The 24,334-nt window shown below is 39.7% G+C and overlaps 1 protein-coding gene and 1 pseudogene across 2 annotated transcripts in view; one reads left to right on the forward strand and one right to left on the reverse strand.

The window, feature by feature from the left end:
- The window catches only part of ABCB1 (ATP binding cassette subfamily B member 1), a 76,573-nt gene that overhangs the window by 19,132 nt on the left and 33,107 nt on the right, over positions 1-24,334 (forward strand). Inside the window, exons 5-14 of the mRNA XM_079786186.1 lie at positions 1,507-1,558; positions 3,471-3,662; positions 4,067-4,238; positions 10,379-10,503; positions 17,400-17,571; positions 22,179-22,292; positions 22,443-22,553; positions 22,724-22,849; positions 22,953-23,156; positions 23,666-23,836. Of these exons, the coding sequence (XP_079642312.1) occupies positions 1,507-1,558; positions 3,471-3,662; positions 4,067-4,238; positions 10,379-10,503; positions 17,400-17,571; positions 22,179-22,292; positions 22,443-22,553; positions 22,724-22,849; positions 22,953-23,156; positions 23,666-23,836 (1,439 nt within the window). The remainder of the gene's footprint in view (positions 1-1,506; positions 1,559-3,470; positions 3,663-4,066; positions 4,239-10,378; positions 10,504-17,399; positions 17,572-22,178; positions 22,293-22,442; positions 22,554-22,723; positions 22,850-22,952; positions 23,157-23,665; positions 23,837-24,334) is intronic.
- Positions 19,871-20,586, reverse strand: LOC307108316 (DNA-directed RNA polymerase II subunit RPB4-like; annotated as a pseudogene). The gene has a single exon. The product of its transcript is annotated as a DNA-directed RNA polymerase II subunit RPB4-like (transcript).

The raw sequence follows: 24,334 nt of genomic DNA on the forward strand, positions 1-24,334 counted from the left end.
TGGCTGACGGCTCATTTCCCACCGTGACCCCACCCCGCTCCAGATGCTCACACCCGAGGTCTCGATGGTCCTTTGTTCTGACTCTCTCAACTTCTGTTCTATCAGTTGCTGACACCTGTAACTTCTCCCTCTCTAAATCTTATGGGCACTCTCTGTCTTTTCTGTTCTCACTTAGATCCTCTTTCTTTACATAATTTCAGTAGCTCAAGTCTCTCAGTCTCTCCCTGTTTTAATCTTATACTTTGCTGGCAGCTAAATCATCCTAGACCATACCTCTGGTTATGGGTGTGTGTTATTTTTCTGAACAAACTGTTAAATGACTACTAGTTTTTATACACGATACCTATTGGGCCCAGATTATCTTTCCAGCTACATATCCACCTCTTCCCATCCTCAAAACACACCCCACACCCCAGCTGAACTGGCTCACTCATTCTTCAAACTTGCCGTGGACTTTTGTCCATGTTGTTCCCTTTGCCAGAAAAAGTTTTCCTCCCCTTTCCCATACCTGTCAAAATCAGACCCATCGGAGCCAGGCCCTCTCATATTATATTATAAACTAACTTTTTAAATCATTACAAGATTAAAGGTGTGCTTCCCCAATGATTCCAGCAATCTTGATTATGTCATTTATTCTATAAAAATATTTACCGTATATTCATATGTGTGTGTATAAGTATGTTTAATGCAGCATTACTTGTAACAGCAAAATATTAAAAACAACTAAAATAGATGTAATTTTGAAAAAATAGAGATACACATATAAACACACATACTGACATGGAAAATTGGCCACTGAATAGGGACTGTACTTCTGTTTTAAAAAACAAGCTTGTATATGTATTTGTGTATCTGCATACATGTATTCAGAGAAGAAAACATGAAAAAATATACACCAAAATATCGAACAGTGATTATCATGTGTGTTGGTGGAGGTGGGGTATTCAAGTTTTAGTGTCCAACAATGTCAACATTTGCTAATACTATGTGATAAGCTCACTGGTGTTTATTACATTATCCTTTGTATTTTATATATTGTAAATAAAAGCAAAAACTGGAAAAATTCAGCGCTAGATTTTTAAATATTAAGTGCTCTGGAATCAAGTCTGCACTGATATTTATCAGGACAGAGACCCTAGAAAAGACTTTTTCCTGTCATCTTTGAGTGATATTTCACAAAATATCTTCATTCAAGGATACTAATATTCCTGCTGAAAGACTGCTTCTTCTTAGTAAATGTGGTTTCTTCTTGCAAATAAGCTCCATTGAAGTGTGTGTGTGTGTGTGTGTGTGTGTGTGTGTGTGTGTGTGAGATGGCCAGCAGTGAAGGATTTGAATGGATGCCGTAATGTTTACACACAATTAAAACTGAGTCATTTTGAGCCATTTTTGTGTAATTGTTAAGTGACACAAATGTGATTCATTTTTGTATGCTTATTTTTAATGGAGAACAAAGAGACATAATGGTATTTTTTTTTATTTTTTTTTTTTGGTGCGGTGATCTAGGTATGATCAACATTACAGATCCCTACAAAAAGCTGGAGGAGGACATGACCACGTAATTTGACATTTTCCTTACTCTTGTTAAGCTTTTCTGTATCTAGATTGATTGTGGCAATGTTTAAAAGTTTGCATTTAATGAAGATTTAAAGTTTGAGGAGAACAATACCATTGTTAGTTTTCTAGGAGGATATAATGTAGTGTTTTTTTTAAGAAAATGATTAGCTGCATAAGATGTAGGGTTAAGTCTAGATTAGATTTACATATACATTGGTAAATATAGAATACATATACAGGGCAATAAGATTTCAAAGTGGCCTTTTGAAATGTAGAATTAATTAAGAATCACATTAATTTCAATGGCTTTGTAATTATTAGTTTGCTTCCTGGATGTTTTCAGGATGTAATGATGTAATAATGAGATCAGTCAACAGGGTTTTTTAAAAACACAGCATGTAATTCTAAATAAGTAAACAAAACATCCCAGAATAAATATAATCACTCTTACCTCACCTCAGGGAAGCTTTTGTTAATAACTTATGTATCTTGAAGTTTGTGCCCAAGAACAGGTTATAAAAGATGTCCAAAGGTATGAATTGATGAATCAGAAGATAATTCCACATTATCCTATAAGCGATCTGGTAGATTTGAAGAGAATGGATATGCTTGATCATTTATTGAAAGATGAGAAGCAAGTACTTCCAATATTCATATGGAAAATTTAATATTGAGGAAAATAAAACTGTCCTATAATCATCTTATAAAGTCTTAAACATAAATATATTTGAGTAATCATAGACTGGTGGTTAAAATACATGCATTGATTTTCAAAGCATGAGTTCTACTTGTTAAATAGGATTTCTTTTTGGCTATGTCTTGCTAGATCATTACCACTTAGGTAATAATTAATCATTGAGTTACCTATTAGCTAAAATTTAATACTGGAATTGTATCTTCCCTGATAGACATTGTAAATGACAAGGCGTAGCTCTGGGAAGGTCTGTTTACCAGGATTCCTGCTGAGTCGTGAACAGTGCAATCAGAGACTGGTTACAACATAACCATTTTTATAGCTTTTGCATGGTTCATTCAAACATAGTTATTTGAGGATGGCAAGTAATGAACTTTTAAAAAAATGTGAATATTGATATATTTAATTTTGGAATGTGTGTCTTAATTGCTTAGCAAAACCCAACAGTTTTTTGCATTCTTAAATAGGAAGGGTCAGAGTGAGGAAACATAAATTCAACATTTTTAGATGATTAAGGGCCTGGTTTCAGAAGATGCTCATGGTTTTTACTGTTAGAGTTCAAACTAGAAGGACTCTACGGTTTGATTCATTAAGCATCTTAGGCTAGCTCATGATGGCCAGTTGGGCAGATGATATAAAAATACTTCTTATTTCAATTGTCTCTTGGCATCCCAGCTCTGCCAGAGTAATAACGAAAAAGCCAGGGGACCATTTCCATCTCCTGGTTTCACTTTCTGGCAAGGTCTGTCACTTCTTTCCATGTGCTAATGTGCAGAAAACTGATGCGGAGGTGTTACAAGCAGGTAGGACAACCGTGGTAGATCTTACCTGATGCTCTGATGCTCCAGGCCTTCCACAATACCTGGCAGTCTGTGTGCTGGGCACTGGCCAAGTGTGTTACACGCATTACTGCATTACAGTTCTTAGTTCCATTTTACCAATGAGAAAACTGAGGCTGAGGCAGGTGAAGCAGCCCGCCTGAGATTACACATCAGGCAAGTGAAGAGCTGGAATTGGAGCCAACGCAGAAAGTGCATTCTTAACCGTCCCACTCTGCCAGCACAGACACAGTTAGAGGTCAGCCTGCTCGTCACAGCCCCTTCCTGTTTGTTAAGGACCCAAGGGTAGCCAGAGAGCCAACGAGGAAGAACGAGTGGTGTGTTTGGGAACGGCGCGCTAATCAGAAAACAGCAGGTGCAGTTCTTTTCTTGTTTTTCAGGTATGCCTATTACTACAGTGGAATCGGAGCTGGTGTGCTTGTCGCTGCTTACATTCAGGTTTCCTTCTGGTGCCTGGCAGCTGGAAGACAAATATTTAAAATTAGGAAACAGTTTTTTCACGCTATCATGCGACAGGAGATAGGCTGGTTTGACGTGCATGATGTTGGGGAGCTGAACACTCGGCTCACAGAGTAAGTGCCTGGTTTTATGTTGAACTCGGACGTGGTTCTGATTCTTATTAAGATAAAAGAGATGTCATGACATCTGTTAGGACATGTCCGTACATCACTTGGAAGTAATTAGGAGACTGAGTTCCTTCTGAGCAGCGGCCATGTCTTGTGCCTCTTTTTTGTTCCCAGTACATGAGTCAGGACATGAGGGGGGATCTGCATGGCTGGCGCTGAATGAGGAACTGACTTCCCAGACGGAAAGTCCTCTGCCAGCGAGCAGCAGAGCAAAGCATGACACTCCCTGGAGCTGGAGCTGAGATGTAAACGAGTTAACGCCACGTCCAAACAAACGAAAACTGGATTCAGGGGGAAGGTTCTGTATTCACCATTCTGACGTTTGTCTCTAACACTGTTTGTTCTTTTAGTGATGTCTCCAAAATTAATGAAGGAATTGGTGACAAAATTGGAATGTTCTTTCAGTCGATAGCAACGTTTATCACTGGCTTTATAGTAGGATTTACACGTGGTTGGGAGCTAACCCTTGTGATTTTGGCCGTCAGTCCTGTTCTTGGACTGTCAGCTGCCATCTGGGCAAAGGTAGGTGATACCTGTGAATCCAGGCCCTCAAACTATGGCTGTTTTTACCAAATGATGACCCTGACTCTATACCTGATCCATTCAAAATCAGTAATCCTCTCATCAAAATCAGTGGGAATCAGCAGATGCCACCTCACTGAGTTCTACGCCTGCCAGGATTCCACGCTGTCCTGGGCCCTGGGGTTATTTGGGGAAGAGCTGAGAAAGAAAGGAGTAGTTCTCCTATCTCATCCTCTGCCTTCTTATAGAAGGCATGCTCACCTCTTTAAAGAACTGTGTTCTCTAGTTGATAATTCCATACTCACACAGCAAATAGAAACCCAAGTTCAGTGAACCACACACGTGTCCCATTCAATTAGCTTGGTTAGTGTTCATGTTTTTGGTTTGGTAGATTTTGTTAATTTATAAGTCAGTTTTATCAGCATTATAAATGGTTTTATGTTTATATATATTTAAATCCATTGGTATGAAAATAATTTTTAAAAAGTACTTCCTATTCTGATGTGCATTGTAAATACTAAGTCTGTAGTTCTCTCTCCCGGTCACAAAGGCAGAGTAAAACTTCTTTTCCCTCTTAAGGCTCAGTGTGGTGTTCATTTTAAACCTATTAGACGTAAGAGTGGGCTGTGGTGGAGATATTGGCCCAGTATGTAATTTCTGTTGGGTTTAACACAACTTAAAGAAGGTGCTACAAATTCGTGTGGCAAAAAGATATCAAATAAAGGAGAGCCAACCAAAGCTGAGGCTAACAACAGTAATCAGGCTGCAAGCATTCCGAAGTTTTAGATTTTTATTCTGTAGGATAGATATTGTTTTGTTCTTGCAAACAGTAACTGCCATTTATTGGGCATCTCCTATGTCAGGCCAATGCATGTGCTATCTTTCTGAAGTATAGCTATTAGATCATTTTACAGAGGAAGAAACTGAAGTTTTGAGGATTCTGTTAATTTGCTGCTCAGAGTAACACAGGGTTTCAATGGTATTCTTGGTGGTTAAATTGCATCTCAGTGTCAGTCAGCTGAAATATTTGCCAAAAGCTTTCCATGTTAATCAGTTTTTCTGTTGATTAGAATATTAAGCGAGTCAGGTGACCAATTCTTCGTATGAGTATTTGTTGATAAACTATCTAAAATGTATTGATGCCCGTTCTAGTTAAGTTAGGAAAATAACTCATCATTTATTGACTAATTATGCATTGCTTCAGATACTATTTATTTGATAAACAGCTTATTGCTGGAGACATACATTTTAACCCTCACTCTGCATTCTCTGGTTGTGGGATATATATATATATATATATATATATATATATATATATATATATATATATATATATAATTGATTTCAGAGAGGAAAGGAGAGGGAGAGAGAGATAGAAACATCAATGATGAGAGAGAATCATTGATTGGGTGCCTCTTGCACGCCCCCTACTGGGGATTGAGCCCACAACCTGGGCATGTGCCCTTGACCAGAATCGAACCTGGGACCTTTCAGTCCGCAGACCAATGCTCTATCCACTGAGCCTAACCGGCTAGGGCGATTGTGGGCCATTTAAAAAGGAATGTGGTCCAGTCTGGGAAGCCTCTCTGTCCCTGTGAGCCTGAGGCTGTCCTGCCCAGCCCAGAGACACCAGGGCAAGAAGGAAGAACAGGAAGGGACCCAGTCCCAGCAGCCTTCCTGGTCCAGGAAGCCCTTTAGATGGGCACGGGGCTTCTCTTTCCCACCCAGGGCACCAGTAGGAGCATCCGCACACTCTGCCCCTAGCAGGAGATACCTGGTGGAACGACCTTGAGAAGCCCCTTTTACCCCCTCAGGTAGCAGGGGCAGGCTCCAAATAAACCCCTCTGACCAAAACAATACTAGCGAGGCTCTGAATATTACACTGCCAGTAGAACCACAAGTCACAAAAGTAGGCCACAACGAATACCAAAATATAAAAAATAAAAAAAATGGTGAATGTGAACTGCAATTGAAAGTTCTTTTTAAAAATAGTAGGCCAAAAATCGCATGCTAAACCCAAAGAGGGTTACTCTTTGCTAAAATAAAGGTTTAAACAGGACTCAGAGTCTCCTAACATCTAACCTAATAATACACAAACATGCAAATTGACCGCACCTTCGCTACGCCCACAGCCAATCAGAGCGAACAAGATGGCGGTTAATTTGCATATGCGGGCGCTGAGCAGCCTGGGTCCCGTAAACATCCTCCGGACCCAGGCTGATCAGAGCCTGTAGGCCCGTGCTTAGGTCCTGAGCGGCAGGGGCCAGAACACCCCCTGGCCACTGGGAGCCTTGGCGGGCGGGAACATTCCCGCGTCGCTATGTTCCCGCCCCCAAACACTTGTAATAGATAAAAGGTCCAGGATATAATAAAATTTTACTTGTCACTCCTAGCACCAAAAACACAACTTGAATGAGAGAAAGATCAATTAAACTGACACCAATATTGATATAAGTCAGACACTAGAATGATTTGGCAGGAATTTTAAAATAGCTAGTATAAAAATGCTTCACTAAGCCGTTATAAATTCTCTTGAAACAAAAGAAAAAAATAGAAAATATCAGCAATGAAATAGTTACTAAAAAAAAACAAAATGAAATTAGAGATATGGAAGATACACAACAGAAAAGTCAGGATGGATGAGCTCTGTCTCAGTGAGTGGAGATAATAGAATAGGATCAGCGCATCTGGAGAGAGAACAATAGAATTCATCTATTCTGAAACGGGGAGAAAATGAAAAGACTCAGGGACCTGTGGGACAATAGCAAAAGATCCAAAAGACAATCACATTTATTACCATTGGAGTCCCAAAAGATGAGGAGAAAGAGAGTGGGACTGAAGGAGTATTGGAAGGAATAATGGGTGAAAATGTGGACCCAACAATAGCAGGCTATCCTTCAACAACTGAATGGTTAAACAAACTATGGTACATGGATACCGTGGAATGCTACCTGCCAATAAAATGGAAAAACTTAAAAAAAATACATCTTTATTGATTTCAGAGAGGAAGGGAGAGGGATAGAGAGCTAGAAACATCGATGAGAGAGAAACATTAATCCGCTGCCTCCTGCACACCCCCCACCAGGGATGTGCCCGAAACCAAGGTACACACCCTTGACCAGGACCCTTCAGTTCTCAGACCAATGTTCTATCCACTGAGCAAAACTGGCCAGGGCTGGAAAAAACTCTTGATACACTTAACAACCTAGATGAATCTCAGAGAATTATACTGGGGTGGCGGGGGGGACGTGGGGGGAGCCAATTCAAAAAGGTGACAAAACCATATGATTCCATTTATGTAACGTTCTTGGAATGACAAGATTATAGACAGAGAACAGATTAGTGCTTTCCTGAGGTTGGGGATTGTTGGGGGTGGGGGGAGGAGAGGTAAGGGGTAGGGTAAGAGGTGGCTATGGCTATAAAAACTAGCATAAGGGATCCTTGTAATGAAATTGCTCTGTGTCATGACTGTAGTTACATGAATATACAGAGGTGATAACATTACTTATATCTAAATACACACACAAATGCACGTAAAACTGGTAAATCCGAATAACATTGATGGATTATATCAATGTTAAATTCCTAGTTGGGACATTTTTCTGTAGTTTTCCAGATGTCACTATTGGGGACAGTAGATGAAGGGTGCATGGGATCTCACTGTCTTGCTTCTTACTGCATGTGAATCTATAGTTATCTCAAAAACAAAAGGTATAAATTATCTCAAAACCAAAACTCCATTGAGAAATAGAAAAATGAAGGTCAGAATATCTATAATGGTAAAAAACATATTGCTTCCAAATACATTAGTTTGAATAATATAAAATTGCCTATAGTAGACAGCTTTTAACTTAGAGAAATTACAATTTCATATGTCTCAAACTGATACTAATTAAGCTTTGTTAAGAAATTGTCAGCCTTTGGAAAAAGGGATTGGCTAGTGATGCTTCATATAGTTTATGCGGGTAGTTGTAATAATGGAATTATCACCATTTGATTACATTACACTAACAGTGGAAGTTGCCTTTTCATATCCCTAAGAATAGTTTGGAAGGTTTCTTTTAACAGGCATGATCTCTTCAAGTACAAAAGCAAAACAAAACACTTAATGAAGATTCTACCATAGTTTTGCTTACCCATATGCTTATAATTATGGAATCTCATGGGTGGGGGGGGGAGTACCAGGTTTATTGAATTTTGTGTGGTACTTGATATATTTAAGAGTGACTTAAAATAACATATTTTGAAACTCCTAATTCGAAAGTATTTCTGGTAATCTTCCTGTTGTTGCCTGCCTCGGTTGTGGGTGACTATTGTGGGGTGATGTTTCAAGAGAAGCAGAGAAAAATAGCTGAAACATATTGCATGAGCCTCTCATTTTATGCAGCGTGTTTGCTCAGGGACGGCAGTGAGCTCCCTGGCTCAGACCCAGCGTTGTGAATGATTCAGGCAGGTGTCGCCCTAGGAAGATGGCTGTGAGAAGGCAGCAAGGCCTGGTGTGTCGGCGGGATGTTAGATAAGTGCATGCAGCACAATGTCTGCCCGTGGGACATGGTTAATAAGTGTTCGTTTGCTTTCACCCACCCATTCCTACATCTGCCATAGCTCCTTTTTGCCTTGACACACAAGCAAAGGAAGAAGTGCATTGTTAAAACTAAAACAGCTTTGAGCTCTTTATGACAAGAAGGAATAGACTAGTAGTACTTATGCAAGTGAGTCCGCAAATGCCTGTAAATTATTTATGAAATGGTGTAATACGGTTAATCAGTATTGTATTATGAACTGCTCATGTGTAACCTTTAGCTAGATGGTTGAATACGTAGGCATTCCAGGTATAAATAGTAACCTTGGCTCTTCGCCCATACCAGGTGATTTGATTTTCCTAATAGGGCCCTTTAGGACTAGAGTTCACACATGTCAATGGCTGGTTTCAGAGAGTGAATCCCTCTAGTGGCTGTTCATTCAGGCTTTGAAGCCATATGGCATCAGGCTTGAATCCTGGGTATTTTCTTTCTTTTTTAAAAAAAAATTTTTTTTAATATACTTTTATTGATTTTAGAGAGGAAGCGGGGGTGGGGAGAGAGAGAGAGAGAGAGAGAGAGAGAGAGAGAGAGAAACATCAATGATGAGAATCATTGATTGGCTGCCTCCTGCAGGCCCCCTACAGGGGATCGAGCCTGCAACCCAGGCATGTGCCTCCGACCGGAATCGAAACCAGGACCCTTCAGTCCACAGGCCGATGCTCTATCCAATGAGCCAAACCAGCTAGGGCCTGGGTATTTATTTGTAAAATGATGTAACCTCTTCACCCCTCCATTTCCTCACAGATGTAGTGGGGGCAATAGTACCTACTTCACTGTGCAATTGAGATTCAAGAATAAATGAGATCCTGTGTATTTAAAGTACCCCGTACTGTTTCTCCCACAGAATAAATGCCCAGGAACCAAACAGAGGAATCAGAGAACACCCATAAAACAAAGCCTTCCCTGGTGGCTGCATGTATTGTTTTGCTCAGCAGTGCCAGCTTTCCTGGCATGTGAAACTTGCTTGTCCCTAGCATTCTTCTGGCTCATACTTCTGAACAAGAGTACCATGAGCAATTGCTGGGTTTCCTTGGTGTGATGCCTTTTTTCCACATTTGCTTATGTTTAATTTAAGATCTCTCCAAACTCCTAGTTTTATTTATTCAGATGAGGATCCCTGAAGCATTCAGTGAGAAAATAATATTTTAATGGAATATATTATATACTAGAGGCCCAGTGCACGAAATTTGTGCACGGATAGGGTCCCTAGAGGCTGCCAGCTGTTGGCTGAGACCTACCTTTGTTCCACGCTGTCCCCCGGTGGTCAGCACACGTCAGAGTGACTGATTTAACTCCTGATATCCTGAGGGGACACTTTGCATATTAGGCTTATATATATGTATATAGATCAGCTCCGTTCTAAAAGAATTAAAGTGTCTTACAGAGTGAATATCTGTATACTAAAAATTAGAATGTCATGACCAAAAACAAGTAAAAGATTTTGTTCAATGAATATATTAATGTACCAGCAGCATCTATGTATATATTTTTATTTTACAAATGATAAAATGAACTTGTTAAAAAATTTACATGATCTTAAATTGCATTTTTAAACAGATACTATCTTCATTTACTGATAAAGAACTCTTTGCATATGCAAAAGCTGGAGCAGTAGCTGAGGAGGTCTTAGCAGCAATTCGAACTGTGATTGCTTTTGGAGGACAGAAGAAAGAACTGGAAAGGTTTGAATCTCTTTTTAAGTTGATAGGAATGTTAAATTCTGTGTCATCTTTTATGCCCTTCAGGTTGACAGTGTTGTTAACAATGTATATGTTTCTTTAAACAGCTTCATCCATATTACAGCATGTCTAATGTTCTGGAGAAGTTGTGATTCTAGTTGTACTCTTCTTTTTGTTGTTGTTGTTGTTAATGTCATATACTTGTTTCTTTTTTAACCATTTAAACAATTTTTCAGTTACAGTTTACATTCAGTATTATTCTGTATTGGTTTCAGGTGTACTGAGTAGTGGTTAGATAATTATATACTTTACAAAGTGGTCCCCTGATATTTCCAGTACCCACCTGGCACCATACATAGTTTTTACAATATTATTGACTGTATTCTCTATGCTATAATTTACATCCCCATGACTATTTGTAACTAACAATTTGTACTGCTTAATCCCTTCCCCTTTTTCACCCAGTCACTCAACCCCCCTCCCCTCTGGCAATAATCAATCTGTTCTCTGTATCTATGAATTTCTTCTTGTATCTGCTAATTCAAAGCATTTCCTAGAGACTCCTAGGTGGGTAGTGGCATAAAAATAGTTCCTCGGTGCTGAACCATTTTGTCCCTGGCGATAATGTTTCCATCTAGTAAATTCTTATTTATTTCTGTATTTGATATAATTGACACATACCATCCTTGATTTTCTAAGTTTGAATGAGTATTTTGTGTAAGATCTATGGGGACATGTTAATTTCTGGCTCATTTCCCCTCTTGCCTGGCCACTCATCAGTAGCTATGCTCCATGATTTAGAAGATAAAAATATAATTAAAAAGCACGTCTGTGCAAAAGTTCAAAATCTTTTTAACTGTGTGTTAATATTTCCCTTACAGCTACTTATATTCCCTTTTATTAGATTTCTGAGAGTATATACGGTAATTTATTGAAATTTAGAATATCAGATTCATTGATTTCTGAGCAGCAATCGAATTTACTTAAAATTAACATCTGATAATATAGTATTTTAGGTTATGAATATTTCTTTTAGAAAATAGGAAAAACTAAACTGTATTGTTGGGGAGGTTACACATTGTTTGTTAAAGCCATAAAGGAAAAGGGGAATTTTTGTAACCAGGGTAATGATGACCTGTCCAGGTGATAAGGAGTTGTGGGTCATAGTGGGACACAGAGCACGGGGTTTCTGTGGCGCTGATTGTGTTTCATTTCTTGACCTCAGTTGTGGTTACGTGGTTATTCACTGTATAATTATTCTTTAAACTGTACGTAATGTGTTTGGAGTAGCCTTTTGTTCACGTGCGATATTTTACCCCACAAAGATGTCCTCTGAGAATGATTTGTGACGAGGTAGTACTATAGTCCAAAGGAAAGACCTGTCTTGATTTTTTTGCTAAGGTTTTTGCCCTTCCCTGAAGATATGTCTGACTACTAAACTGAGAAGTCTTCCTTAGTGACCAGGCAAACATCCAGTGAGATAAATCCCCTCTTCTCCTGGAGCTTAAGTTCTAACAGGGCAGAGGAAGGGTACAGACAACCACAAAAAAATAAATTAAAACAATACCTAATATACCAGGAGGGGTAAACATTATTGGGAAATAAAATGCTTTTTTAGAGTCATGGGGTTTCTTGCAGAGATGTTATTCAGGAAGTTCTTTCTGAATAGTTGATGCTTGAGCCGACAGAGAATGAAGGTTTTAACTTGGGGTTCTTTCCAGTTTTCCTCAGTGGAAAGGTGGGCCGGAAAAGTACGGTGTCCGCCAGCGCAGGGAGACCAGCAAAGCGTATCTGCTTCTGCCTCGTTTCTGAGCTGGGGGAAAGCATCTCCCCATAGAAATCAAAACCTCAGGCCTATACACAGTAGGGTCTGAATTTATATACCCTACAGGCCAAGGAAACAAAGAGTAAGAATACTAAATAAAAATAAAAGCTATAATGATTGGAAAATACGAAACAACATTTTCATTATTCATAGGTGATATGGTTGTATGCATGGAAATTCCTGTAGAGCCTGCAGGCTAACAGCATAAAGTAAGATTGGAGTACCTGATCAGGATTCAGAAAAAAGGGCATCCCAGGAACCAGCAGGAAATAGATAGTATTGCGTCAGTTCTAAGGTGCACATTTTTCTGTCACAACTCATCATCTCTGGCATTGAGATAAACCCTACAGTCAGTGTCTTTTTACAGTTGCTATGGATCTGGATGGAGATCGATTCTTCCAGGTGGGACTTGGGTTTGTGCCAATCACTGGGGTCACTGATCCAAGACCACCTTCCATTAACTTCTTTGTCTACACTCGTAGTATGAATTCACACTTCTGACCTGCATGGATACTGCCTATGGTTCAGATTCCCAGGGGAGGGTTTTCCCTGCCTTTACCTATTGCCAAGGTTGAGACACAAGTTCTCCTGCTGTCACTTTCCATGTGGCATGTGCTTATTATACTGAGGCTCTAGCCCTTTGGGTCCCACCTGTATGTGAACTGATGCTACTTAGAATAACAGAATAACAATACTTCCTACAATTAATCGCATCCTAAATTTGAGAAATACAATACTTTTGAAAGATTATTAGCAACAAAATTATAATGAGATATGGGATATAACCTGGGTAGAAGGGTGAGGGCATTATGGGAGTCAAGCCCAATATGCAGAACTTAGATGAATCTGATCATTTTAGTTCACTAAAAGTGTAAAGGAATCAAGATATTTTTTAAATGGAGTGCTTTAATTAATAGGTACAGAAAGATTTTTGTCCCCTAGAGAAGATGGTGATCAACTTTTTATTATAAGAATAAGCAAATGGGCCTACATAGCTCTATTCAAAGATTCATTTTATATGTGGAAGCATTTCTTCAGACGATAAGAGTTACTGGGATGTATCTTTGAAAGAACAACCTCCCCTGGAAAACTGGAAATTAGTTTTGTCTGAGATTAAGAGTTGATTTAAGACTACAGCCTGAAGGCCCAAGGTTCTTTCCAGCTTGCCCATTTCTTAAAAGTTCATTTATTCAACATATTTAACCAGCATCCACCACATGACAAGCACTGTGCTAGGCTCTGGATTGTCTGTGAGTCAGAAATAGAGGATATTTACCCATATGTGATCCTTAGTCAAAATAGTAAGGTAGAAAAAAAAAGGGAAGGAAGGAAAGTGAGAAGGAATATAAGAAAGACATCAAAGAAGTAGATTATAGATTTTTAAAACATGCAATGAACCAATCAAAGAGTGTGCTGATGAGGTTGAGGAGGGCAAATTTGCTTTAAATATGGTGGTCAGGAAGGCATCTCTGAGGAGGTTCCATCTAGGCTGAGAAGGGAGGGATGAGAAATGGCCTTCCCGGGTGAGGGCCGGGATAGTAGAGTCTTTTGGATGTCCTGAGCTGGCAAGGACTTTAGGAAATATAAGGCTCCTGTGGCTGGAGCTCAGCTGAGCCAGGGGAGATTGCAGTGAAGAGAAGCTGTTGAAGGTGTGGGTGAGGCCATAACGTGGGGAATTGCAGGTTGTGATGAGGAGTTAGGATTTTATTCCAAGCGCGTAGGGAAGGGGTTGAGGATCTTAAAGAAGGGAACGGGTGCCCACATTGTGTTAAAGATTATTTCTCTGTCTGTAATTGGTCTGGAGGAGGGCAGAGTGGACCAGTAGAGCCAGGTGGACCAGTGGGAAGACTGCAATAGTGGTCCAGGTGAGAGGGCTTACGGTGGCCTTGATCGAGACTGCTGCCAGGAGATGGGTAACAGGTACATAGATTTGGGATATAATCTGGAAGTAGCATTGATAGAACTATTCTGAGACCAAATATAATCCTTCAGTTTCTTCCCCTTCCCTTCTTTGCTTCCAAGTAGACAAGCAACTAAGTCTCCCTCTTCAGATTAGCAGGAGGAAACTTAAAATGAAAATTAACCAGAATTTAAAATGAATCTAATCAATAGTAGAGAATTGTTTTATTCTCCTTAATTAAATTTTTTTTCTCTCTCTGCATGTTTCTTGCAAATGTTTTATCTATTAGTGTTGCTTTTTATTTGCTTAATTAAAATTGTTCCTTGCTCTTGTAAGTGGCTGGTAAATATTTTTATAATATTTAAGAAGAATAATTTTTTCTAAATATCAATGTTTTTGTTATGTGACTTTAGTCAATTTTAGGAACTCCTACTTTAATTACCATTTTCATACTAATGCTTTTAGTGAATTAAATAGCTGATTTTGTATTGTGACTTTTTTATGGAAATGCTAATCAAAAAAAATAAAAGAACTATTGTTTATGTCTCCCCCCCACTCCTTACCCCTTTCTTATTTTCATTTTCTTTTCTGGTATCTAAATTATTTTCTTCCTTGTTGCTTCTTCCTATGCAAATGTTTCCTCTGGCTGCATGCGACAACAGCTTATCAGTGAAAGATTTCTACGTTAGTCTCTCGGTAAGCAAGAACTGAAATAAAGGAGATAACAGGGTGTGAGTCATACTGTTAACGTTCCTTAAATGTAATCATGTATAATTTATGCCTAGTAGTACTTTTCACCTCAGATTAACTCATGAAGTGAGATATATATATCAACCATTGAAACCTCTTTCTCAAAGATAAATTTTTTGTTCAAAGGTTAAAACTGACAAGTTGGGGATTGACAATTTTGGAGGAAGAAACTCTAATAATATGTTACTATTTTATCACCATAAAGTTCTGTTTAAATTTGGTCTTCAGGGAACATGGGGACCATGTAAATTTCATTCGACAGACTTTCCCAACTAATACATAGCTGGTTAAACAAAGTCATGAGGCCAAGAAAGAATGCATGTTTCCATCTGAGCAGGGCTTGAACCACTCTGTACATGCTAATGGAACAAACCTCCAACGAAAATTTACATTTATATGGTCATGTTTTTTATAGATTAAAGACCTCAAAATATGAATTCTATATGGAAGTAAGTTCTTTTATCACAACAATTATGAACTACTTTTCTATAAGGCAGTGGTCTAAATTCTGTAGGGCATTGTGATTTAAGAGGATAAAGACAGATTTAAAGCTTAATTATAATCTGTCCTATTTCCCTACTAATATTACCTTGTTTCTTTATTTTCAAAGATCCTTCCTTTACTTTAAATTTGGGCCCCATTATCTTATCTCCACATCTGTCTTTTTGAGCAAAATAGTCTGCTGTGTTCCTTTCGAATGAAGATGAAGTACAGACAGCATCTCCTTTAACTTTAACATCAGATATTCACTGATCCCCAAGGGTTTAAAAAGTACGAAAATTAATGTTTGGGAGAGAGCTTTAAATCATTAGAACTGGAGGGAGAAAATCTTATCAGTGGACACCAACATTGTTTTTTATTTGCTTCCTTGCTTTTGCCCTCTTTTGTATAGTTCGAAGTGCTATGTAATACTTTTTACACTTAAATAAACTGTAAACCATACAGTGATTTCCATAGCTATTATTTTTAAAATAATCAGTTGAAATTTGCTATACTTTCTGTAAGAAGTATTCATGGGTATTCTCCAAGTTTGGCTAATATAATAGAGATCATTGTGCTGTGAAAAGGTTACAAGGTCCTTAATGTGCTGAGATTTTTATTTTCTCAGTCCTTGAGGCCTGGGGTGGGTGACCCGAACCATCAGGCCAGAGCCCCTTCTTCCAGCAGCGGGCAGCCATGACATGACCGTATTGGGGGCGGTGACTGAGGGAATAGGATGTAGGCAATGTGTAGAAAGACTAAGGGAGTGGACGCTGATACACAGTGAGGGATTATTATATATTTTTAAGCCTGATCATTTTTTCAGGTCAGTGATTTTTTAAAAATAAATGTCGATGGAAATAAGATAAACTACATAGTCTATTTAAATGTAAAATGTATTGCATAACAATTCACAAAATGCTCCTACACATATGTTGAACAAATTCAAAAGAGACTGGGAGCTTTGCTAGAAATAAATGACAAAGATTTATTCACGGTTCTTATAGTATGCAAACTAGAAACACAGCGAGGCAAAACCCCAGAAGTGTTTGATGAGGAAAGAAAAGTTATTCTCACATCCTTGGGAATAATCAGTCCTGCATCCTTAGCCCCACGATTGGCCCAGAACCGTTACCAGTCAGATGTCAGGTGAACTGGATGATGGATGCCACGTGGTGTGGAGGATAGGCACCCGGAGGTCTGGTCTTGCCCCGAGTTCTTTAGAGGATAGTCAGAGGGTTATCTGCAGTTAAATAAATATCTGGGCATTGATACAAGACTGGGAAATTCAAAAGTTTTCATTTCCCAGCTTGTTAAAGCAGGAATAGAAACACTTCATGCCTCAGCCTACTTGATTTGAATAATTTAGCAGCTTGACCATAGTGACTCCATTTTATCTCTTCACCCTTTTCCTCACTTGTTTTCTTTCAGTTGGTTCTTCTAGTAGACCCACAGGGATGCAGGATGGGGTGCAGACCGTCTCCAAAGCTGCTGCAATATTCAGAGACGTAAAGGGCTTACTTATGTTGAACACTTCCTAGCATTATATCTTCATTTTATTAATACATTTCAAAAGCATGCAGATTGTAAGGGAAAGTACAGTGTTCATAGAGTCTGTTTTGTTTTGTGTATGAAACAATGCCAGTGTTAGAAGTTTGCTGACTATTATTCCACTTATTTCACTGTTGCTAAGGCCAACAGAAAAGAGGCTTTTAGAAGACTCCCCCCACCAATTAATCTCCGTAAGACTCAGTTTCCTCCTCTACAAGAAGAGATTAAATAGTTCTAACATTCTAGGGTCAATGTATGGACAAAAGAAGAAAATATGTGTAAAACACCTACCACGGGGCTGGGCACATTCTAAGTCCTCAATAAGCATCATGCTATATTGACCCATTTCACATGTTTATGAGTATATGTGATCATTTTTGTTACTCCTCCCAGGTACAACAAAAATTTAGAAGAAGCTAAAAGAATCGGGATAAGGAAAGCTATTACGGCCAACATCTCTATGGGCGCTGCTTTCCTGCTGATCTATGCATCATATGCTCTGGCATTCTGGTATGGGACCTCCTTGGTCCTTTCAGAAAAATACTCTATTGGAAAAGTACTCACTGTAAGTGATACTATATTAAGAAAAGAATCACTGTTTAAAATGCCAATGAAATTGCAGGGTGGTGTTGGCTTGACTGTTGGAGAATACATCTTGAAGAACGAATGAATAACACAGACATGCACTATTAGGTTGAAAAGTGGTAAGGAAATTAGGTGTATTCAACAACCAGTTTTGTCTTTTTTGTAATCCCCCTTGAAAAGTCTATCCTGTGGCCTAGAGTAATACTAACAACACCAGTCTCTATAGCATAAACTTTTCATTAGTTGAGATTATTTCTTCGTGCCAGACACTATAGCTAAGCACTTTGTTTTTATTTTCTGATTTACTATTCCTAACAACAAATGGCAAAATACACTTGAATTTCTTTTCAAAATCTTTTGAATGACAGCTAGTATACCTAACCAATTTTTGGAAGCATAAAGTGATATTCTTTTTTTAAAAATATATATTTTATTGATTTTTTTACAGAGAGGATAGGAGAGGGAGAGAGAGTCAGAAACATTGATGAGAGAGAAACATCAATCAGCAGCTTACTGAACACCCCGCACTGGGGATGTGCCCGCAACCAAGGTACATGCTCTTGCCAGGAATCGAACCTGGGACCCTTGAGTCCACAGGCCAACGTTCTATCCACTGAGGCCAAACTGGTTAGGGCTAAAGTATTATTCTTAAAAGAATGTGCTGTTTGACATTTCTTTGCCATATAGATCTTTGTACAAGTATAGAAGGCTTGCCATTTGATGCTCTCCTTTTGTATTTAAAGACAATGAACTGTTCACTAACCAAGCTGAATCTACATCTTTTTTATTTATTTTTTTTTTTAAGAATTTATAAAAATAAAAACATTTTATTTTTGTCTTAGTCAGCAGCTAATATAAAACTATCTTGGCGTTTAAAGCCAACTTTGTTCTTTCCTCAACCTCTTTTTTTAAAATATATTTTTATTGATTTCAGAGAGGAAGGGAAAGGGACAGAGAGAGAGAAACATCTATGATGAGAGAGAATCATAGATGTTTCTATGTGCTCTTGACCGGAATCGAACCTGAGACCCTTCAGTCTGCAGGCCAACACTCTATCCACTGAGACAAACCAGCCAGGGGCCTCAACCTCTTCCTTAGATCATGGGTTCATTTGGAGCCAACAACAAAATAATCCCAAATTGTGAAGAAAACAGGCATATTTCCCTTCATAAAAATCAAAGCTAAAATGTTTAGCTCTTAAAAATGTTTCGCTGTAGTGTTTCAGGAAGAGGCAGACTCTTGCCCTTCCAGAACACCCCATCAGGAAACACCTGTGGCCAAGAACCAGCCAGAGTTTTGGATGAGATGCCACATACAAAGAGATTTCAAAGTGTTGCCCTAGCCGGTTTGGCTCAGGGGATAGAGTGCTGGCCTATGGACCAAAAGGTCCCAGGTTCGACTCTAGCCAAGGGCATGTACCTTGGTTGCAGGATCCTCCCTGGTCAGGGCACGTGGAGGAGGCAGCCAATCCATGTGTCTCACTCACATTGATATTTCTCTCTCTTTCCCTCTCTCTGAAAATCAGTGGAAAAATACCCTCCGGTGAGGATTAAAAAAACACAAACAACAACAAAGTGTTGAGACCTTCATGTCTGGCATGAAGAAAAAGAAATCTTAGTTTGGGAGTGACAAATTAAGTACATTAGAATCACTTACTCCAAAACTACTAGTACATTCTGCAACTGTGCAAGAAAAAAGGCAAAGTGCCCTCTAGCTCAAGGCTATGGGCTCCACTCACTCAGCACAGTTATCCTTCAATGTAACTGCTTTCCACAGTGAGCTTCCTCCTGTCTCCTGGTTAAGCACAATAATGTCAAGGCTCTCTCTGGTAATCAGCACCATCATCCTATCTTCAAGAATTTCAAACATTGATACAGGTCTGGTTTAATTCTTCCTTGTACATTTAGATAAGACTGTTGTTTACCATATCAGTTTTATATGCTCTATTATAGTTTCAAAAACTATAAACACATTGAAATCAAAACATGAAATATAAGGAATAAAAAATAACATGGGGACCAAAATCCATGGTATGAGGTAGTCAACAGCATTCTATATAATAAAAGCCTAATATGCAAATTGCAGCCAAATGACCAGTGGAATGACCAGTCACTATGACACACACTGACCCCTAGGGGGCAGATGCACAATGCCGGAGCTGCCCCCAGCCCGCAGGCCCCAGGCCAGCCAAGGCGGGTGCCAGCGCAGGCCTGCCAATCACCCTGCCGATCACCCCAGAGATCAGCCCTGATCGCTGGCCAGGCCTAGGGAACCTACCCATGCATGAATTTCATGCACTGGGCTTCTAGTAGTTTATCTGCACATCACCCCACCTCACCCTCTGCAGAGGTCAGCTCAGGAAGCCAACAAGCAGCCACGGCAAGGCCTCGCCAACAAGACTCCATGGTCGTCATGATCTAACAGCCAAGTCTGAAACAGCAACCCAAACCAAGACCCAGCGGGGTTGTTGTACCCACAGTATCCCCAGTGTCCTCTGTGATAGGATTTCAGATCCCAGGAGACAGTGGTTCGATGCTGGGTGGGGCTCCCTCGGCAGCCGGGTGAAGTTGGAGATTAATACTGAAAGCTGCGCTTGGTCTGGATGTCATCAAGGACCTGCTGCAGTTCCTCATCTTCAAATCGCCCCTCCAGGCTTGGGATCAGAGCCTTGGACTCCTCAGCAGTCTCTGGACAAAGGTTGGCCGAACAGGCCAACTCAAACTTATGAAACTTCTTCTGGGGCAATAAGCTGCGGATACTGGCAACGGTCTCTGTTTCTGAAACGAGCTGTGTGGTTTAAAGTTTTCATAAAGACCTCAGAAAGCTCCTGTTCGTCCTCTGCCCTCTCATTCTGTTGCTTTCGATGCTCCAGAAGCATGTGAACTTCTGATTTTAGAAGTGTCTCAGCTGTTTCAAACTCTTTGGGGAAGAGGAGCTGTGAGGCATCCTCCTCCACGCCGCCAGCCCGCGAGTCACTGCCGCCCGCCACCATCGCTGCGCCCACACTTCCACCGCCGGAAGTAGAAGTAGAAGCCTGAATCTACATCTTTTTAAATGTTTTTATTGATTTCAGAGAGAGGAAGGGAGAGGGAGAGAGAGAAACATCAATTGATTGCCTCCTGCATGCCCCCTACTGGGGATCGAGCCCACGACCGGGGCATGTGCCCTGACCAGGAATCGAACTCACAACCTCCTGGTGCCTGGAACGATGCTCAATCAAATGAGCCACACAGGTCGGGCTCAGTCTGCATCTTGATCTAATAAAGTACATATTGTTAGAAGTGTCACTTGGTTCCTTTTTCATAGGCTAAGCATAAGTATATTTAGTTAATGACAGACCCCATTTGGTTGAGTCCCTTAAACACAGTTCCCTTTCTCAGGAAATAGGTTGGGAGTGTGGGTCTGATAATTGTGTCTCTTGTTTTTTCAGACTGTTGCCTCATCTACAATGTATAGGGCTCTTCAGTTAAGAATGGTTTTAACCAAAAAGCTTTTATTAGGATAGTGATACTGTGGGTGAGCCTTGGTTGATAAGAGAAGTATTCTGCTTAATTGTGAAATAGATAGGCAGTTTTAAATCCAGTATTCACTGAACACAGATCTGCCTTTCAAACTGGAACCATCGAGAGTAGGAGCAAGCACAGGATTTGATATCAGGCCGACGTGTTTCAAATTCCAGCCTATAACTTTTAGCTGTATGATTTGGGGCGGCCACATAGACTTTTCAAGCCTTCATACATCTTTTGCCAAATAGAAATGGCAGTATTGTTGTAAGGACTAATTGATAAAAATGAATATAGAGTCACTTAGCAGAATTCCTTGTATGTAAATTCTTGGGGACTAAAGTTACTGTGTGGTTTAGAAAGAAAGGAATAGTGACATTAGTTCTCTTTAACCCGGATGAGAAACAAAATCAAAGCCAGGTCTTTATCAATAAGAAACTGATTTGGGCAAAATGAAAACCTGTTTACCTGACCTCAAAGAGAACAGTTTGGTAGAGGGGGAAAAAAAGACAACCTGGTAAAGAATAGTGGCTTAGGTGTGTGTGCTGTATAATTTACAAAATATTTTTATATATACTGTTTCATTTGATACACCAGCTCTAAGGTTGCTGGGTATGGAAAATAGAATCTTGCCCATTTTTTCAAATGAAAAATTGAAACCCAGAAACTCTAGAAGAATTGCCTGGAGACATATAGCCAATTAGCGCTTAGTCCAGGATTCAGACCTAGACCTTGTGTGTCTCCTACTAGGGTTTATTTCCTCTATCTGCTGATGGTCTAAACCAAAATTCTTGGCCATTCAATAAATATTAAAATATCCTATTATAATATTCTGGTCCTATAGAATTTACACAGTTGTCTCACTGAGCAAGTAAGACTAATCCTGCATTCTAAGTTGAAAAGTACTTAAACTATTAAATATTTTAAAATATTTTTAAAAATATTTTTAACACCCAGTATTTGCTAGGTATATGTTGCCTTGCCATTTTAAAATTTAATAAGTTGTATTAAGAAAAAAAGAGTATGAAAAAAATTGTTTAAACAGTGCCTCAGTAACTTGACGCTTTTCCTTCACATTCCTCAGGTCTTCTTCTCCGTATTAATTGGGGCTTTTAGTATTGGACAGGCATCTCCAAGCATTGAAGCATTTGCAAATGCAAGAGGAGCAGCACATGAAATCTTCAAGATAATTGATAATGTAAGTCTCAGCTGGCTGTTTACCCAGCCATTTCAAAGGGTTTCTAGTTGAAAAGTAGATTTCTTTATCACTTGCTCCAACTCTCCACAAACGTCACTCAAAGTAGTTGGTGTAACCTCGTCAAATCTTCTGATATTTTATTCTGTTTAGAAGCCAAGCATTGACAGCTATTCGAAGAATGGGCATAAACCAGATAATATTCATGGAAATTTGGAATTCACAAATGTGCACTTCAGTTACCCATCTCGAAAAGAAGTTAAGGTACAATGATAAATGATTAATCAATGATTCAGTGATGTACCGAATAATTTCTCATACTTTCCTTTAGAGCCTTTAAAAGAAGATGAATATTAAACCCTCGCTTTGAATTCAACTGTCCATTCGTAGTCCTGTGTATTGCTGTTAAGTTCATTTCTCATTCGTCCTCCCAGATCTTGAAGGGCCTCAACCTGCAGGTTCGGAGTGGGCAGACGGTGGCCCTGGTTGGGAACAGCGGCTGTGGGAAAAGCACGACGGTCCAGCTGATGCAGCGGCTGTACGACCCCACGGAGGGCATGGTGAGAGGGCGCCGGCTGGGCTGGATGCCGCAGCCATCACAGCGCCATTGCAGGCCACACGCTACCATGCCGCAGTGGATAAGATTCACACTTTTCATTTCAGGTCAGCATTGATGGACAGGACATCAGGACCATAAACGTAAGGTATCTGCGGGAAATTATCGGTGTGGTGAGTCAGGAGCCTGTGTTGTTTGCCACCACAATAGCCGAAAACATTCGCTATGGCCGTGAAAATGTCACCATGGATGAGATTGAGAAAGCTGTCAAGGAAGCCAATGCCTATGACTTTATCATGAAACTGCCTAATGTAAGTCCTTGATCTTTGTCACACCAGAGGTTCAAAGACTTTGAATGCTGACCTAATGCTTAACAAGTTAGGAAACTGTGATCTGGAGGAATCTTCTAAGAAGGGAAACCCAGACTACTTCAGATTTTAAAGCTCTAGCAGCCAGTCATATTTTTGAAAAAGAGGGCTGGTTATTGCTAAGTTTTAAGGAACTGGATCGTATTACCTAGGGCAGTGGTCGGCAAACTCATTAGTCAACAGAGCCAAATATCAACAGTACAACGATTGAAATTTATTTTGAGAGCCAAATTTTTTAAACTTAAACTTCTTCTAACGCCACTTCTTCAAAATAGACTCGCCCAGGCCGTGGTATTTTGTGGAAGAGCCACACTCAAGGGGCCAAAGAGCTGCATGTGGCTCGCGAGCCGCAGTTTGCCGACCATGGACCCAGGGGATCCCTTCCCATCTTAAAACGGGAGCTGGGATAGCTTGTGCTTTTGCTAAATCATCCTGTGTTTTCTGTGTTGTAGAAATTTGACACCCTGGTTGGAGAGAGAGGGGCGCAGCTGAGTGGGGGCCAGAAACAGAGAATCGCCATCGCTCGGGCCCTGGTTCGCAACCCCAAGATCCTGCTGCTGGATGAGGCCACGTCGGCCTTGGACACTGAAAGTGAAGCAGTGGTTCAGGTGGCCCTGGATAAGGTCTGTGAGCCTCAATTCAAACCAACCTGATTCATAAGCATACGATCATCTCACCATAAGTTATTCTTAGTATTTTTACTTATTGATTTCTTTTGAGAGAGAGCGAGCACGGTAGATAGAGAAAGAAGCATCAGTTTGTTGTTCCACTTATTTGTGCATTCATTGGTTGATTCTCTTATGACAAACTTGGCATATCAAGACGATGCTCTAACTAACTAAGCTACCTGGCCAGGGCCTTAGTATTATTTTTTTTAAAAAAGTAAATTTTCAATCGCTTCTAAAGTGATTCCTTCCACTCCACTATCAAAATAAAATAATCAGGCCTCTGGATCGGTTTGTTTCATTATTATTAATTTTTTTAAGTAGAGATGAATAAACTTTCATTGAAAGGTTCTTGCAAATTTTTGAAATTAAACAATGAGAAATATAGACTCAAAGGAAAATAGGTCTTTATTGTAATCTTGAAAATGTAGTTTTAGAGAAAACCTGTTACTGAGG

Source organism: Cnephaeus nilssonii, assembly GCF_951640355.1.
Source record: "Cnephaeus nilssonii genome assembly, chromosome: 12".
Classification (NCBI taxonomy): domain Eukaryota; kingdom Metazoa; phylum Chordata; class Mammalia; order Chiroptera; family Vespertilionidae; genus Cnephaeus; species Cnephaeus nilssonii.